This window comes from Sturnus vulgaris, chromosome 18 (genome assembly GCF_052056855.1).
Source record: "Sturnus vulgaris isolate bStuVul1 chromosome 18, bStuVul1.hap1, whole genome shotgun sequence".
Classification (NCBI taxonomy): Eukaryota; Metazoa; Chordata; class Aves; order Passeriformes; family Sturnidae; genus Sturnus; species Sturnus vulgaris.
Genome location: NC_142260.1, coordinates 8,366,135 through 8,384,347, shown reverse-complemented (window position 1 = coordinate 8,384,347; position 18,213 = coordinate 8,366,135). Strand labels below are relative to the sequence as shown.

The 18,213-nt window shown below is 41.7% G+C and overlaps 1 protein-coding gene across 8 annotated transcripts in view; it reads right to left on the bottom strand.

Annotated features, from left to right (window-relative positions):
* The window catches only part of ANO5 (anoctamin 5), a 55,117-nt gene extending 47,079 nt beyond the window's left edge, over positions 1–8,038 (bottom strand). For 5 of the 8 annotated variants that reach the window (XM_088175374.1, XM_088175378.1, XM_088175376.1 and 2 more), the window contains exon 1: positions 7,895–8,035. In XM_088175374.1, the coding sequence (XP_088031500.1) occupies positions 7,895–7,955 (61 nt within the window). In that variant the 5' untranslated portion in view covers positions 7,956–8,035. Of the gene's footprint in view, positions 1–7,894 lie in introns of all 8 variants that reach the window. The other 3 variants (XM_088175377.1, XM_088175379.1, XM_088175382.1) reach the window with 1 other exon arrangement.
* Between the last annotated feature and the right edge of the window lie 10,175 nt (positions 8,039–18,213).

Genomic DNA, 18,213 nt, shown 5'->3' with positions numbered 1-18,213 from the left:
CAAAGAAAAAAGCTTGGCTGATGATGCTGCACTTGAGGTACAGCTGGGCGTGGTGCAGCTGGTGTGCAGATGCTGCAGTCTGGCACAGTTCAGACCAACTCTGCATCAGAAAACAGAGTAAGAGAAGGCTTTTAAGTTTTCTTTTTCCCAACTTCTTTAACTCTGATTCACCTGCACCAAGTACAAATTGACAGCTTGTTTATACCACTAAAAACATTTACATATTAGGTGCTTCCAAAATCAGGTGGCAGACGAAGAAGCAATTTTAGGGATCAAAATTTGTTTTGCTACTAAAACTAGAAGATCATCTGCATTTGCTCACCTATGACCTGTGATAGAGCTATTCCAATGGAAAAGCCACAGACAGGATTCTCATGTGGGTGTTGATAAACTGCATTGTTTAGCAGAAGTAAGATGGTATTACTACTGATTCTGCTATTTCAGTATTGTTTCCAAAATATTGCTTTCAATTATTTCCACAATTTTTTTAGACACAATAACGGCATCCTTTTCAGCCAACAAAACCAAGGAAGGAGCTTGCAGGTCATTGCCACTGTTCTAGACACATCTGACACATTGGCATATTAGTTAATACACATGCCTATCCCTAGAGCAAAATTTTGATGGTCCGGGTAAAATGAAAACAAAGAAACCAACAAAAATCCTAACAAATCCTGAAACTTACACCGCAGGTGTTATTAAGTAGCCACTTTGTACTATGAAGCAAATTCCCAATATTCATCTTTAACATGCTATGAAAGAAAAATGTTATTCCTAGATGTCTTAAAGTTACCATCTTAATAAACCCCCTGACATTATTCCATCACCTGGCCTGGCCAACAGGAAAGAGAAATCCACTCCTTCCAAGTAAGCACCAGAATGACTATTGCAAGTGCTTCCAGATCTAAGGAAAGCAGCTTTACAAGACTTATCAACCAAAATTATACATATACTGATCATACCCTCCAGAGCTGGATGGAGTTGCCACTGGGAACTGGAGACCCACCTAGGTGACTTGCAAGAAAGCAAAATAAGGTTATTACTCCAGCTGGCATTGTCTGAAGAGTAATAACTGTGCTGCTGAGCCAAAGGTTCAATCTTAAGACGATCTCTGAAGTGGTGATTCATGCACACACAAAGATGCTTCTAAAGATTTAAAACTATTTAACAATGAAAACATTCTCAATGAATCCAAGCAAATCTATTGGGAATATTTTAAAATATTTTATTAGTCCCTTAAAAAGAAAATTGCATTCAAGTATAGGCTGCTTCACAGACATATTAATTTTCTTCATGTGTTTTATTATTAAAGAAGTACTTCCAGAGAACAGATATTTATCAACACATCTGAAGTAAAAGAAAAAAACCCTTTTACATAAATATTGGAAATCTGTTCCTAACAGTAAGAAAATATCATTTAGCACTTGGAAAAGACATGTAGTCCTAGTCCAAATCTCTAGTATAGTAACTGGGCATTTTAAATCAGAATGAGACGTTTACCCTCAGCTGCCTCCCTTTTAAAGAACCACAAAACCACCTCTCCTTTTGATTAAAAGCCACCAGGATAGCAAAAAAAAGGATAAAAAGAGAAGTTGTGCAAATCTGTTTTTAGCAAAAAAACCCATGAGTATAGTGTTGAAAAATGGAACTTGAATAGCATTTTAAAGTAATTCAAGCAACAGCCATCACTGCATTTTATGTACCAGCACAAGCAAGACTCAAAGCATGCTGTGAGCATTCAGACCTTCCAGATATCATTGCTCTGCAGAATGACACACATAAACTGATTAATAGGTTCAAATGCAATTAAAAAACAAAGTCCAGACTAGGAATAGCTGGATAAAGTCAGGTATTTTTAAACTGTACAGCATTTACATGCATGCAAGTAAGAGGGATTAGAATGACAAATAAATCTCAGCAGAACACCAGACTGCAGGAGTTCTCACAGCTCATGAAGCAATACTGCTGGGCTTGCTTGCCCTTAAGAGTATTTATATATTCGGGGCCAGATTTTAGCAGCACTATCTGGCAGCACGAGACTTCAAGACGTGTGAGGCACAGACTTGCTTCCCTGGTGTGCCCAGAGATACATCTCACACCTCACAGCATCATCCATTACATTATTTCTCCAGCTTCCACTGAAATCACTGATGTAAACTCTTAGGCAACAGAGTATCCAATTCCTTTCCACTTTTGCAATACACAAGAGTCCAAAAGTAGTGGAGGGCCTAATGCACTATTCATTGTGTGCAGGAACATTACATTCCTACCCTTGCATGAGAAACCTTCTAGAGATGCTGTAAATGAAAAGGGATACATAAACTAGGAAACTAATGAAGCAAATAGAGCAATATTTAAAAAAAAAAAAATCACCTCAAATTTACTGTCTTCTGCTGGTATTCCTCAGTTTCATGTTATCCAGAGAGTTAATTTCAGATGGCCAATTTAATCTGCACATTTTTCTTCCTTCTGGTTCTTTATGCTCTACCTCACGCAATACTTTTCAGGTTATGCTTCCAATGAAATGCATCATTGGAAATTTTTCTTCTGTATTCACCAAGTATTTAATTTTCTCACATTAAACAATATAAAAACATCCAAATATAGAAAGACATTTTATAAACAAATGCAAGATTTACAAGAATTGGCGTTTTTGCCCAAATTACTTTAAAAATTATGGAACAACTCTGGAATTCCTATACTGATCCCAAACAGAACCTGCTCCTATCAATCAAGAAAATGATCAGGGCAACGGGCCATGGCTTCCATTGCCTATACCTTTTTATGTAAACACCAGTCAATTAAAAGAATTGAAGTAGGCAAAGTGGTTTGAAGAATCAAGGTCTGAAAACCACATCTGCTAGCCATTACTTGTTGGCATGGTATATTTCTAGCACACTATAAATTGTGCAAACATAGACTTTCTGATTTCCTACCCAACAGTTAAGACAACTCCTTTGAATAACAATCCAGAGGGCCCTTTCTAATTTAGGGCTAGTACAGAAAATGAAAGGACAACCATGTGCATCATGAGTGTTACCCATATGGTTTGCTGGGGTTTCTGCTATCTTGCCAAAGGCCTCAAATTTTACATTTACCCATGTGAGCCCAGTAAAGAAGACAAGAATCCCTTGGGATTTCCTGTTAGAAGACTGCTCTTCATGCAAAGATATATTCACTTCCCAAAAAAACGTGTTTGGAACTTCACCACAGCTATTGGTCCTCACTGGGTGAACAAAGGCATGAACACCACAGCTTTAACAGCTTCAGGTTCCAGTGAAAAACATACATTTATATAGTAAAATCCAAGTAAACAAACCCCAATAGACTCAGCTCCTCCCACACACAGTATTTAATCTAACAAAAAATGTTATTATAGCTGTTACAACAAAATACATGACATTACACAATGTGTAACTACTCACACAATGTTCAATCTATAAATAATTCCTGAAATGTTATTCAGCTTTAGCACATATAACTGTAAACAAGTAACTGTATAACAAATAACTGTAAATCCTTACATAACGATGTTATAATTGCAAGAACTATCTCTAGCAATACAACACATGAACCTTCCTTCGCCTTTCTGCATTTATACACATATGCACGTGGAAAGCTTTCACCAAATACAATCAAATTACTGCTAGATAAGAAAATACAACCTGGTAATTACACTGCCTTTTGGTTCAATCTCAAGATCACAATAAAAACTAGTGCAAAAGTTCACTGCATTATTACCTTGCCTCTTAACATCTGATCACGTTTTTACATTACCTATACCTTCTTGATGACATGTTTAGGTTAGATGACTATTTGTCTCCTCCATGTGCATAGGCAACTCATTGGTTTAAAGATTCTAAATATGAAGACAGTGGTATCTGGCTGCTTGGTGGTTTTGTTTGGGGGCCTTTTTACAATTATATTGCAACAGTTCTCAGGCACAACTTAAAAGGACATTTTAATCAGTGCCCTTTTATCTTATCATAATATTCCTTTTATCACAGTAATTACTAAGTCTTTGTACATAAAGGTTAAAGTGCACTTTCATTTTATAATACACTTATCTGTTTATTTTTATAGGGAGCACCTCAGAACAGCACAGCACAGCACAGCAGGCAATGCCTTCGCAACAAACTGATGGAGAGGGAATCACTGAGACAATATCACCAGAATTACACCAGAAGAGATGCTGGTGGCTTTCCTGGTGTTTATTTGGCATTAACAACCCAGAACCTCTGCCCCTCAGCTAAGCCAAACCATTCCTCCAGGAATTGCTGTGAGGGAGAGACAGCTGCAGAGCATTTTCATATTCTGTCATCTTTCATATTCTGAGCGAGAAGGTGAAATTGCAGGCCCCTTGTTAAAATGCTTTCACCCATGACAGCAGGACCATCACCCAGTTCTACACCTGAAGGACCTCAGAGGTCTTTCTCAACCTTAATAATTCTGTGAATCCACCTGTATTTCCCAGCTTCCTAAAATGTGGCCTGAATATCCCATGTAATTGCTACTGGATTTAAATGGCATGCAGGAGACTTAATCCTTCCTTTGCTATTCACTGAACTGCAGACAGTGAGTTTAATCTCATATGCAGGGTTCTCACCTAAAATGAAAATGCTATGCAAGAGCATTTTTTTGGTTTTTTTTTTAAACCAACAGAATCTTTGGAGAAAAATTCGTATTTAATAGCTGCAGGGGAATCGGCTTGATGTTTTCATTTTTCACATTAAAAGCACCACAGCTATACAGTGATAGGATACAAGTTGCTGGAATGAGTTCCCAAAAGCAGGTTTTCCTACTACAAACAGGAGTTTTCTGTTACAAAGAGCTTTAACTTCCAATCACCAACCTGTATTTATACTGTGTCCACACAGTAATGCATGGGAGCCAGAAAAGAAATTGCACACAGAAAGCAGACATTGGTTGGGCTAACAGAGGATTTTCTCCCCTGCTTTTATATTATGAACTATGTCTAAATTTCATGGAGCTTTTATTTCATTACCTAGGAACAAACTTTCAAACAGCTTTCCTTTTAACAAACCCTTTGGTTTAGCCTGCAGGAACATGATATCCCATTCAATGTTTCCACAAATAGATGAGAAATTACTACATACACTGCGACAGTAATTAGAGACAGACGTAGTTTTGAACAGAGGCCTGTATTTTATGTTACTGGTATGAATTCTGATCAAGTAAGTGCAGTATCATTTTATTAAATGACAGCAGGATTTGGCCCTGAATGCTGAGGTACTGCAAGATGGCAACACACTGGCACAAGCACGTTTACAAGTCATGTCATTGTTTTTCCACCTTTCTCAGAGGGAAACAAGCAAGATGGCAACAAACCTAAGTAAGCATTTGAATTTAGATCACTTAGAGCGTTTTGAGCATAAACCAGGCTCCTGGAAGTTCTGGAAGAGGAGCCATGTGTATAAAGGCAGCATACTTCAAATCATGGCATGGAGCCAACTGCAAGCTTCCAGAAATCTGGCAGGCTTGGGATATACCCCACAACACAGCTACTGCAGCGTTAACATGCTAGGGGCACAAAAGTTACTGGAAGTGAATGTATACATAAATAATTCTAGCAACATATTGCAGTCTTTCCTCTGATAGTTACATTCCAATTTTGCAAATTTAGTTTTCTTGACTTAAATATTTGGAGTAAATGACACACACCTTCCAACTTCCTTTAAGGTAAAAGTTTTGGCACATATGCCCTAACAGGCAAGTTTAACTTTCTGCTGCTGGTAAACAGTTTTGCCTCCCCATAACCTGTTCCCCAGCATTCAAGTTTAATGAAAAGCAGTAGTAAACCAGAATTCAATACTCACATACTATCCAAATACAAACATGTCTTTAAAGAAAATAAGTAGATTTTTCTCTTCTGCCTTGTTCCGACTGACTTACATAGGCCCTGCCTGTACACATTAGACATCTAGAGCCTTACCAGGCTTTTCCTTAAAAGCACAAAGATCCATAAGAAGTCTATAGATATGTGCTATTAAGATAGTCTATAGAAGTGTTTAGATAGAAGTCCTGCTGGAAGTATATGTATATTGTTAACTTTTCTAAACAATAATTTAAGGAAGTTTTTGAGGGTTTTTTTAACCTCGAGAGACTTTCAGGCAACAAATTAACATAAACTTTAAAAAGCCTACTTACTCCATCCCATATTCAATTTGTTTTTGTTTTAGAAAAGTAGTTAATTAACAAAATTGAACTGAATTAGAACATGATTTTGTATGGAGAGTTACGTGCTACTCTATGGCAAATCCTCCTTAACCATCCTTGGACACTGAAACCCCTCAAATCTCCTTATATTCACTATTTATGACTATAAAAACCCCACAAGGCTCATGGGAAAACTGAATACTGTGGAATGAAGTTTACAAATCTGACTTCATAGAATCATTCCCTAAACGGGAATTTTTTGTGCGTTCTGTAAATATTTTTTAGTCTCAAGGTACTTCAGAAGAACAACCCATGGAGAGAGCAGCTCAGTCTCAGCATTTTTCATTGCTCCCAGGCAGTGGAACGGGTGATGACTCAGGTCTCTCACATCCCCTTTGTAACAGGATTGCTGGCCAAGAGGCTGTAATATCCATCTGCTTGGGTTCCTAAGAAGCCTGCCGGCTCCAGCAGGCCATCCCAGAGAGGGAAAACCTTCGTCTGACACCTGCAGCAGATGCCTGCAATGCATCCCCCCAGCAGGACACCCCTCCCTGCTGTCACTATAAAGAGCTTCTTTTGGTCACTTTCACAGTCAATATTGCCATCATACCCCCCTGAAACAAGACTGCCAAGTATTTTGAAAATTTTTGATTTGCCACTAGTGCTCGAGCTGTTTAAAATGGCACTATATATATTTTTCTAAGAGACAGTGTAGTCAAGCCGTGAAGGAGAAGAGACAACCCAAGAAGCCAACACAAGGTGGTTGTTTCCTGCTTTAAGATTTTCACTTCCAGAACTGATGGCAAAGCATTATACCCAAAAAAGAAATTTTTCTTGGTCAGCATTTTCTTTTAAAAAAAAAAACACCTATACAGTCTCATTCCGAAAATATCAACATACTCTCTTACATCTGACTGTTGATTCACGTTGCCAGGTGAGGTGGTGATAAACACACACTTGCGTCACGTTATTTTACAAAATCCTAATATTACCACATTTATTATAAGTAATGACATATCATACTGACACGAAGTGGGAAACTGTAACATGGCTGTAGCAAAAAAGCAAGGCCGTGACACAAATGCCCGCACACCCCCTGCCGCAGGGTCTATCCGAAATCTGAACATCTGGAACGGGGCGAGGGGGAAGAAGGCAGCTCGCAGCTCCCGAAGCGAGTGACTGGGTCTGCTCTGAGCCTCCCGGTCAGGGCAACCTCAGCCCTTCCCTCAGCAGCCAGCGCCCCATCCCAGCTGCTGCTTCGGGGGAAGCGGAAAGTTCGCTGTCCTTTGTTATCTGCTGTGCCTTTTCGGATAAAAATCTAGCGGATTCTCTCGTTTTCGTTCTTGGCAGGGTGGTGATCTGAGAATCTTCGTTTTAAAGGTTTATTTGGGGATTATAAAGACCTACTCATAGTTGGATCATGCTCATGGAAAAGTGGTTTTTGCTCCTCTCAAGTGGAAGCCGAAGCATTAAAGGCTCGATGCAGGAGGGGTCAGGATTCAAGCCGGGATCAGCCCCATCTCAGAGACGCCGGCCTGCAGACCCTGGGGAGGCACCAGAGCCCCCCAGACCTCGCACACTACGCTCACCCCCTCTGCCTCCCACCCGCGCCGCTTCCACGGGGCCCGGACTCAGAGCCGGGCAGGAAGCGCTACCGACCCTCAGGGGGCAAGGGCGGAACAAGAGCCGCGATCTCCCCCTCCCCTCCCTCTCCTACCGTCCGCCGACAGAGCCATCTCGATGAGGGTCTCATTGGCTTTCTTCCCCAAGCGGTTCATGGTGGCCGCCTTCCCGCTGCAGCTGGGGAGCGGCTGAGGAGCGGAGCGGTGACTCAGGGCGGCGCGGCCGCCTCATGCATGCGCAGTGCCCGCGGAGGCGGAGCGGCCCCGAGCCGGGGCGGGGGAGCCGCGGGAGCGGCCCCGAGCCGGGCCGTGCCCCCGGGGAGGGACGGCACATCCAGGGGGTCGTGGCCTCTAAGGGAGAGCCACCCAAAATTAGGCAGTGCCCCCGGGGGAGGGACGGCACATCCAGGGGGTCGTGGCCTCTAAGGGACAGCCCCCAAAATTAGGCAGTGCCCCCGGGGGAAGGACGGCACATCCAGGGGGTCGTGGCCTCTAAGGGACAGCCCCAAAATTAGGCAGTGTCCCGAGCGGGGCCGTGCCCCCGGGGAAGGACGGCACATCCACGGGGTGCTGGCCTCTAAGGGACAGCCCCCCAAAATTAGGCAGTGTCCCGAGCCGGGCCGTGTCCCCGGGCGGCAGATCCAGGGGGTCCTGGTCTCTACGGGACAATCCCAAAATCGGGCAGTGTGCCTGAGAGCAGGGGCCGTGGTATGTGTGGTACGGGCTCAGCTGTCCCGGCTGTGTCCCCTCCCAAGCTGCTTGTGCACCCGCGGGAGCAGAACGGACCTGGACGCTCCGCAAGCTCTGCTTGCTCAGCGGTATCTAAAGCAGCCCTCTATTATCAACGCTGTTCTTATCACAAACCCAAAACTTAGACCCATAAAAGCTGCTGTGAAGAAATTTAACTCGTGAGGTTCCGTTGACAGCTGCTGTCCCTGCTCCTGGAGCTGCTACCATTGCCATGTCTCTAACAGCCCCGGCTTCTTACCACTTTATTCATCTTCTACTACCTGAGTAACCATTTTATGCTCCAAACTGACAGAAAGTTTTGTTACTTAGGCAACCGTAACACAACCAATAAAAATTCATGGAATTCTTAATAAAAAATAGAGTCAGATGAGTCGCTGGGCTTGTTTTCAGATCTATATACAGTAGTAAGCCTTTATTTGTGCAACGTAACTGCTTCAAGAAGTATATTTTTAGTCAGGAGCAAGACCTAAAAATGTGTCTGGTTGCTCTCCAAAGCCTAAAATGTTTAGTCGGGGTTTTAAGGTCCCAATGCAGTTTGGTGGGAACAAAGAGGATGGGCTTGGTGGACCAAAAGGTGCCCTGGAACAGCTTGTGATCATACAGTGCACCAGGTCATAAGGCTCCATTTAAGAGCTGTACTTCTAAGCCTTTAATTTCCTCCTAGCACTACATATCTTGGATAAATGCTGTTTTGCCTACAGAAGATGCAATTAGAGTTGCTATTTAACAAGAGCCAGAAACAGCAAGAACTGCCACGGTCATTGCTCAGTTTTCCTCCTAATTGCAAGCTCCCTGTTCCCAGCTCCACCCAGCAGCAAACCCAACCTTACCTAAAGCTGTGTAAGTACCTCAGCCAGAATGCCAAAGAAGATTTTAATGACCCCTGTTATTGCACAGGCTGATAGTGTGTTGAGGCACTGACTTTGTGTAAATTACACAGTGGCCTGTGGTAGGGATGGGACAGAAGCATGCTCTTCCAGGATGAGGTATCTGTAGAGGCACACAGGTCTGTGCAATACCCAGCGCTGAATTTGCTTGCATATTCAGAGTTGAATCAGCCATTGTCTGAGTCGGTGCTTCCAAAGTTTGCTCAAGTGATCTAGGACCACACTTCCTTACACACACCTTTTTTTCTTCTCACCTTCCAGTTTATCTCTGAATAAGAAATGCTGATAAGGTGATGCGTGACTTATGGCAACCTATTAAACCAAATGATCATGTTGTTGCTTTGGGGTTTTGGGGGGCTTTCAGTTCCACAAAACAACAGGTAAGGCCAAAATAAAGGAAGAGATGGTGAACCACACAATGGCAGGACCATTTTATTCCTAAAATATTAATACAGTAGCCAGGCACACCATAATATTTCTGCTTTTGGAGTTCAAACACTATTTCTGATACAGTTCATACATAAATCAAAAACTAATAAAATACCTAGAAGGCTGTGAGTAAAAGTAGCAAGCATCTCCAAAATTACTGGCAGTGAATATACTTAGTACATTCAGTGGCAAAGGGTAATCCTTTGTTTGTGCTGAAGGAGAACAGGTAGTTTTTATCTCTTATAAACTCTTCCTTTCCATTGATTGGCCTTTTCCAAACCATGGAACTGATTTTTAGGCCTTCATATTTAAAAAAATGTATTATTTAAACACAGAAAATTGGTGGGATTGGAGGACAAGATTTCAAAGATAGCTCAGTGCCTATTGTTGTCTCAGGTAGATACTCTAAGGCTGTTAAAAAGAAATCCTAACATACAACCTGAGATGCCAACTTTAAAAATTACACTTAGAGCATTATCTAAAATATTTGGCACTGAAGCATCTTTGAAAATATAACCTGAGTTTTTTGTGAAAGGTAGCAGAATTTATGACCACATTCTCCACCAAGAAACTGTCGTGGTTTGACACTGGCCAAATGCCAGGCACCCACAAAAGTTGCTCACTTGCCACAGCTGGGCAGAGGAGAGAAAAAATTTAAAGAAGGTTTCATGAGTTGAGATAAGAACCGAGAGAAAACACCCCAAGTGCAAAACAGCTTCAACTTAGAGGTATAAAGTGAATTTGTTACAAACAAAACAGAGGAGGATAGTGAGAAATAAGCCCTTAAAACATCTTTTTTCCCCCAACCCCTCCCTCCTTCCCACTGACAGTGCAGGGAGACAGGGTGTGGAGGTCAGTTCATCACCATAGTTTTCTTCCACTGCTCTGGGAGAGGAGTCCTTCCCCTGAGGTCCCTCCCACTTAACACAGCTCCCTGTGAACCTCTCCAGCGTGGCTCCACTCTCACAAGCAGCAGCCCCACTGTAGCTGCTGCAACGTGAATTCCACCCATGGGCACACACTCCTCCCAAAACTGCTGCAATGTGGGTCTCTCTTTCCATGGGGTGCAATCCTCCAAGGACAGGCTGCTCCAGCCTGGAAGCAGGGACCCCTCTTTCCACCGGGTCTCCCACTGGATCACATCCCCCTCCAGGCATCCACCTGCTCCTGCATGGGCACCTTCCCCACGGGCTGTGGGTGGATCTCTGCATCCCTGTGGATCTCCATGGGCTGTGCATGGATCTCTGCATCCCCCATGGATCCCCATGGGCTGTGGGTGGATCTCTGCATCCCTGTGGATCCCCATGGGCTGTGCATGGATCTCTGCATCCTCCATGGATCCCCATGGGCTGCAGGGGCACAGTTGCTTCCCCATGATCATCACCTTGGCCTGCAGAGGAATCTCAGCTCTGGCATCTGGAACACCTCCTCCTCCTCCTCCTACTTCTCCACTGACCTTGATGTTGCCATATTGTTTTCTCTCACATGTTCTCATCTCCTCCTCTTCTCTGGCTAGAAAAAAAAACCTGTGTGTCCTTTGTTTTGATTTTCCTTAAATATGTTATCACAGAAGCTTTACCATCTTCTCATCATCCCAGCATGTCCACCTTCGGAGCCATCAGGGATTGCCTCTAACTGGACATGGTGGAAGCTTCTAATACCTCCTCGCAGAAGCCACCTTTGTGCCCCCGTTACCAAAAGCCAGGCTGTGTGAACCAACACACCTAGGCAATAACATCTGTTCGAGTTTCAACACGTCTGAAGTGTGGGAGATCACAGGACAGCTACTGTGAGCGGAGGGGCTCATCCTCTCCTGATGGTCGGGCTGCTGTAGGTGCGGGGAGGGAGCAATCACCTAGGCAGGAGGCAGGGATGGATGAGGTACCGTGGGCTCCCCGCGGAGTTTGCCACTGCAAAGAAAAGAATGTAATAGCCGCTGTCGAAAGGGAAAGCCCAAGGGAAATCGCAGCTTGTCAGTGTTTCTGTCTGTGCTCCACAAACTCTTCCCGCACATTACTCAGTGGCTGTTTGAGATCTGACTCTTGCTTTCCATTACACATAGTTCCTCAGGGAAACCTAGCTGCTTGAACACCATGGGCAGGGGCTCAGAAATTCAGCAAGGCTTCCCGATGGGCGTATGAATTTGTGTATCGAGAGACAGCTGATTCTTTGTGCCTGCTGCAGCACAGCCTAATTCCACCAGGAAACGGAAAGGGAGTGTCATAAAGAGCCGTGGTGAGAGAAGGCAGAGTGCCAACGCTTCTCAAAGGAAGTAAAAAGTTTTACAAAGTATGCAGAAAATTCATCATTAGTCACTAGATTTTTTTTCTACGTCATCACTTTTCAGTTAGCTGGAATTGCAGAATGCATTGCAGACAGCCATAAACACCTACAATATCCAAACAAACAGATGACTTTATAAATACATGTTTTTCTTGGCCAGAGTTACTACACATTGACAATAGCAGAACTAAAACCAAGCACCCGGTTTGCCGTGTCCCCAGGGGAAGGAAAGCGCCCGGGCGCGGTCCCAGCCCAGCCGTGCTGACGGCGGGAGCAGCCGAGGCTGGGACGCGGGCACTGAGCGGGCAGCAGGGCTCGGAGGGGGCTGCTGGGGAGCAAGGAAACCTTCACGGCAGCCTGGACCCCTTTCGGCAACAGGCAGATGTTTGAGTTCTGTAATCTCGCATTTATACTCCCTTAACCGGATTGCCCAGGTTACAACTGCCCACAAAGCCTTCTTAAAGCGTTAATTCAAAGAAACCACTCCCAAAACCTCCCATCACCCCGGAACCACCCCCACCCCACTCCTCAAGGTCCCCCAACAACAAAAAAAACCCCCTAACCAAAACCAAAACCAAACAACCCCCCGAAAAAACCACACAACAACAAAATAACAACCCCCCTAAAAAAAACCCCAAAGCAAAACCAAACCAACCACCTCAAACCCAGAAAAACCCCAAAACAAACAAACAAACCCCACAAAACAACAACAACCAAAACAAAACAAACAACAAACAAACAAAAAACTAAACCCCAACTCTATGAGAAAAAAATACTTTGATGTGTTTTGGGGAGTGGAGAGAATTCTCTCTTTCTTGCTAAGAGAGATTATTAAGGATAGTTGAATATGTACAAAATCTGCTCACTAACAAAGTACGAGGCTTGATACTTCTCTCTTGTCATGTCGCCATGGACATTGTTGCACTGATTTTGCTAAACTTCTCCTAAACAGCGTGAGTGAAGTTCAGTGTTTAATTGTGATGGTTTGTGCACTGATGTAGGTACACTTGCAGAAAAGATTACGGAATAGGGTGGGGTTGGGAAAAGGCCACTCCATCAGTTCTGGCTCTTAAATTGCAATGTTAAGATAAGAAATTACATCATCTTACTAAATTCCTGTGTCGTTCTGGTGAAATCAGGAATATTTTCGGTTTTATAGTCAATTCTGTTCCTCGGGGTTTAGTGCCCTCTGGTGGTGATCGTCTCTTCTCCTGTGACAATAAGGGATCCCGGCACCTAATGCGTTATTTTGGTTATCTCTTGTCTGTTGATTATCCCAACGAGGTAACTAGTTTGAATAAAGTCAAATCACATTCTTTTTTAACATAGGATTGTAGAGTAAGTCACTGAGTCCGATGTGTGAAAGTCAGAGCATTGAAATAATCCAGGGAGCTCGGTAGTTCTAGCAAAAATACTAACAAAATTAGTTCAATTCAGTTCAGTGAGCATTAATACCTTAGACAGTAAAGCAGAACCGAATGATAAAGATTTTATAAAAGTACAAGAGAACGAAAAACCTACAGTCACGTATGAGATACACACAAAGATTCTGTCATCACAAGTAAATTTTTTTAAAAATTTCTTGTATGCAGCTTTTAATGACTTGTACATCTTTCATAAATGCCCATTTTAAACTTTTCTTGATTACATATTTCATTATAAAGTGTATTAAATGATATCAGGAGATCAACTTTTTTGTAAAAAATTCTAGAAAAAGGTAAACTTCTCAGTATGCATATTAGTAAGTTACTTTTTGCAATATTCAAGCACAACTTATGTAGCTGGCAGACTGATGATAACAATAATAGAAGTAATGGTACAAGAGATTGTCTATTCATAAGGACTGTATTGAGTGAACCTGTTCTTCTCTGCTGTTTATAACATTCTCCATTAGTTATAGCAACAGTTATAATATGAGCTTTAAGAAAATATTTCACATTTGCTGTTATAAATTACTGTTAAATTCTATATGTTTGATAGACCTGTATTTGGTTTTCAAAGCTTCCATTCATTGCAGTGCACATATATAGCACTCCTATAAACAACATAAAAGAAGGAAGCATCCTTTCCATGTTGGCTTCTTGGATATCAAATTATCAAGCTACATATCTCTTTTCAGCTCATCTTCTTGAGTAGACTCTGCAGTTTAGCTCCAATGCCTTGGCTGAAGGTTTTCATCCTTTAAAACCTCATGCAACTGCCAATTTTGACCTTTTTTGCCATCAGTCCCATTCTCCTTGCCTGTGCAAAAGCAGAGAGATGAAGCTGAAAAGGCCTCTGTCTTACAGAGTGGTGTAGGCATAGGTTTACAGGTAGCACTTCTAATCAGAAATTAGTGAAGATAGATGGGCCAAGGGAAAAAAAAATGCAATTTTCTATGGAGATTAGAGACCAGGAGAAAAATAACATTTCTAAGAGCAAGCAAGATAAAAGTGTGTAGGGCTGTCTGTCTCAGGTATGTTGGATGGTCATAGGGAAAAAGGAGAGTGACTAAGACATTTCTGCAGTTACCAGCCCTACCCAAACACAGAGGCTTTCCAGCTCCTTGGGGCTGTGCAGTGGCTGATACCCTCTCCCAACACAGCTGCGTGCTTCAAGGGGGTGTTGTCTGGCCTGTGCTGGCCTGTACCCTAGTGGATGTTGAAATGCTGATATATGCTGGAAGGCAGCATAGGAGGTAAATTAAATAGTGCATGATGTCAGCCTTGATCCAGTATTACTCAATACAGTCTTGTTTCTAGTTCTAATAAAACTGAGGTGTGGAAGCTCTTAGTTGCTGCAGCCCTTCAGTTTCCTTCTCATTTTCACAATTTCTTCACTCAGCTGCAGTGACTGTGTGAATTCCAGCCTTTCCCCAGTCCCTAGCCATAGCTGACCCCTATCCCAGATCCTGTCTGAGTAATGCAGCACTTATTTCCTCATCCAGGGGAGCCCTCAGGCATAGTTGTCAAGGCATACAGACCAGTTGTGTGAGCTCTGCAAACATGATAAGCATCTAGGAGCAGCAGGAGTCATTAAACACACAGGCATCCTCAGCCACATCAAACAAAATTGTAAGTATTGAGCAAAAAACTGAGATGACAAATTAAAAAAAAAATCTAAAAGTCAGTACTTTAAGATCAGAAGTATGAATAGTAGGATGAAATCAATATAATCTATTAATTTATGTACAGAATCTAAACAGAAAAAAAGCAGAGTCTGTGAGAAACAGAGCAAAAAAGAATAGAAGCAATAAATAAGAAAAATGTAATATTAAGCTAAAATGTTAATTGGCTGGGAAATATATTTAACATTTCAGGGGAATACCTAAAAGCCCTCAAGATGCAAGGTGATTCATCTCCTTTCTAAGGGGCTTACCAGTACCATCAATAAAATTTATTGTTTTGCTGTTTACCTCTGACTTCAGGTAGGAAAGCCAACGTGTAACACAAAGAGGCCAACACATAATTCTGTAATGTCTGTAGAGCCAATTTGCCATTTGAACATTTTTTCAGTGGCTGCCTCTCAGAATCTTAATTCTCCTTTCCTGTCAATTGGCTGAATACATTACAGGAGCTATGTATCTCTAATAAGAGTCAAATCTCTTTTCTTGAGATCATTGCTACTGTCCATAATACAGTTCTTTTCATGAATTGTAAATTGTATTGTTTAGCAGAAGACAAACTAGTTGGGGCTTCTAACTATTCCCTCTTGGATATTCATTCAATTGCATAATATATGAGGAAGAGTCTCATTTGTCATTTCTTGTTCCTCTCATTTTGAAAGTTCCACTGTTTCACACCAGTTCAAATGTGAAAAGCAGCAAAAAGCTACCCTGGTAGTTATTTATTGCATAATTTCTGAAATCCTCAGGTCTTACTGTGTTAATTGTTGAAGATTTTTCCTGATTGCTGAATTTGCTATTTATCCTATACTTCTGGATGGTTTCCTTTGGGTTATATCTTCGGGAAAGTCAGTCTGCTAAAATAGCTGGTATTGGTGTACCTGTCAAATGCTTGAGGTTACTGGCATTATCCTTATCTTCAAACATAAAAGATGAACAGACAGGTACTTGTTGATTGCCCAAGGTATTGTAAAGGAGAGAAAGTGGTATTTGTGTAATCTGATAAACAATCTGTGGTACTGCAAGGATGTTAGCAAGTCTATTTTTCAAGAACTCCTGTTGTTTTTTTTTTCTCCCAAGCTAGGCCTTTAAGTCTAGTCTTCATTTTCTGAGATCAAACTTCAGTTTTCTCACTATTCTCCAGCACAATCATATACAGCTTCTCAGAGACATAGTCTGGGCTTCACAACTTTAAACTGTGCATGGATCAAGAAATGAACTAGTTATCTTGGGGTATAGTACACTAGTATATTTATACACTAGTATAAATATACACTGGGCTTTTAAAACCAGTCAGTTGCACAAGGAGTCAGTGATCATATTTTCCTCCTGCTCTTCTGTGTGTTACTGAAGAAGCTACACTATCCAGATTTGCTGGTGTAGTGGGCTGGTTCTGGCTCTCAATTTGCTCATCCCCTGCCCCATCTGTTCCAAAGGGTGCATTAGAGGAGTCAATGTGACATTACACAGGAGGGGTAACACAGGCTTTCCTGAACCATTCCTACATTAATTAAGGCAAATGATGCTACTTAATTTTTCAGTTCAAAGCACATCTGCATGTTTTGATAAAAGTCTTGAATTATATGAATATTTACCTTTTGATTTCCAAGCAATCTTTGGAAATAGAAGCAAAGCCTTGTGTCTCTTAGTGTCTCTAAATACAACAGTTCTTAGCCCGTTTTTGCCTGATGTTCCCCTAAAACTTGTCTGACTCAAGTTAATGGAGTAGGCTTATTTAATCTCTTCACTAAAACTTTTGAGGAAAAGTTTCATAAAAGTTGACCTTTTAGTAATAAGTCTGTGGCTTCTGACGTGATTTAATTTTCCTGAGTCTGACACATTAAGAACTAAAATGGAATGACATTTTTTAGAACTGTCAGTAATTGCTGCTGTTATCAATCATTAGCCAGCAAGGCACCATCTGCATCAGCTAACTTTGCCTTGGCCTGCCTAATTTTGCCTTTTTTTCTTCATTTCCTTTGTACTTTCACAAAGTAATGACGTTCTTAAGCTTCATCTCTCTGCTTCTATTTGTAAAATTGATATCCTCCCCACACATTTCCTGTCATGCTCAAATGAAAGCTGAAACAGGCAGAGGATTTCTCTTTTACCTTGTATTTATGAACATCTGTATTATTTTAAAAATAATATTTCTGATGGTATTTTACTATCTCCATACTACAGCCTTCATTAATGCTAATGGTCTGAGTACATCGTTGTTTTTCAATCTGCATGCCCCAGAACTTATGTTTAAAATCGCTTTTTCTTCCTCTGCTATAATGTTTTTTGCAGACATCTGATAATCTTTGTTCTGAATCAGTTTTCAAGATCCTGCTTTGCTGCTAGATTTGGGCTCATGTTTTCTAATACAGTGCAACTGCATATGTTTTCAGGGTTAACAGCAGTTGCAGTATGTGCTTTAATCAATCTTTCTTAACACTGATCCTTTTAGCAGTCTTAAGATAGTGGAGAATTGATTATTAGTATTGTTTTATTGTGGTGCATCTTACTAAACCATACAAGAGAGCTTCCTCCTCCAAAGACCAGCAACTTTAATACAGTCATTTCCTGAAGCATGGTCAGTCTCCTATGCTGCTTCATGGGTACTATTTTACATTTTGAGAAACCCATTTCACATGTCTCTGTATTCTTCCACTATTTTTTTTTTCTTGTTAGTGTCATGCATTGTTTTTAGAGCTTGGGATTTTGTAATTCTTTCTGTTGCTTTTGTCTCACAAGAAACTCTTGACAAACAGTTGTGTTCCTCACTGTGATAATGTGGTGCATCAAGTGCAGTGACCATGACTGCATGCTGTGTGAGCAGCTGGATTTGAAACTTTACCTGTGTGGACTCCTAACACTGACTGGTTTTAAAACAGATTAAAAAACAGGCCCAGACAGTGATAGGATAAGCATTGTCACCAACTGCTCTGCCAGAACATTTCCCATTGTCCCCTTGATT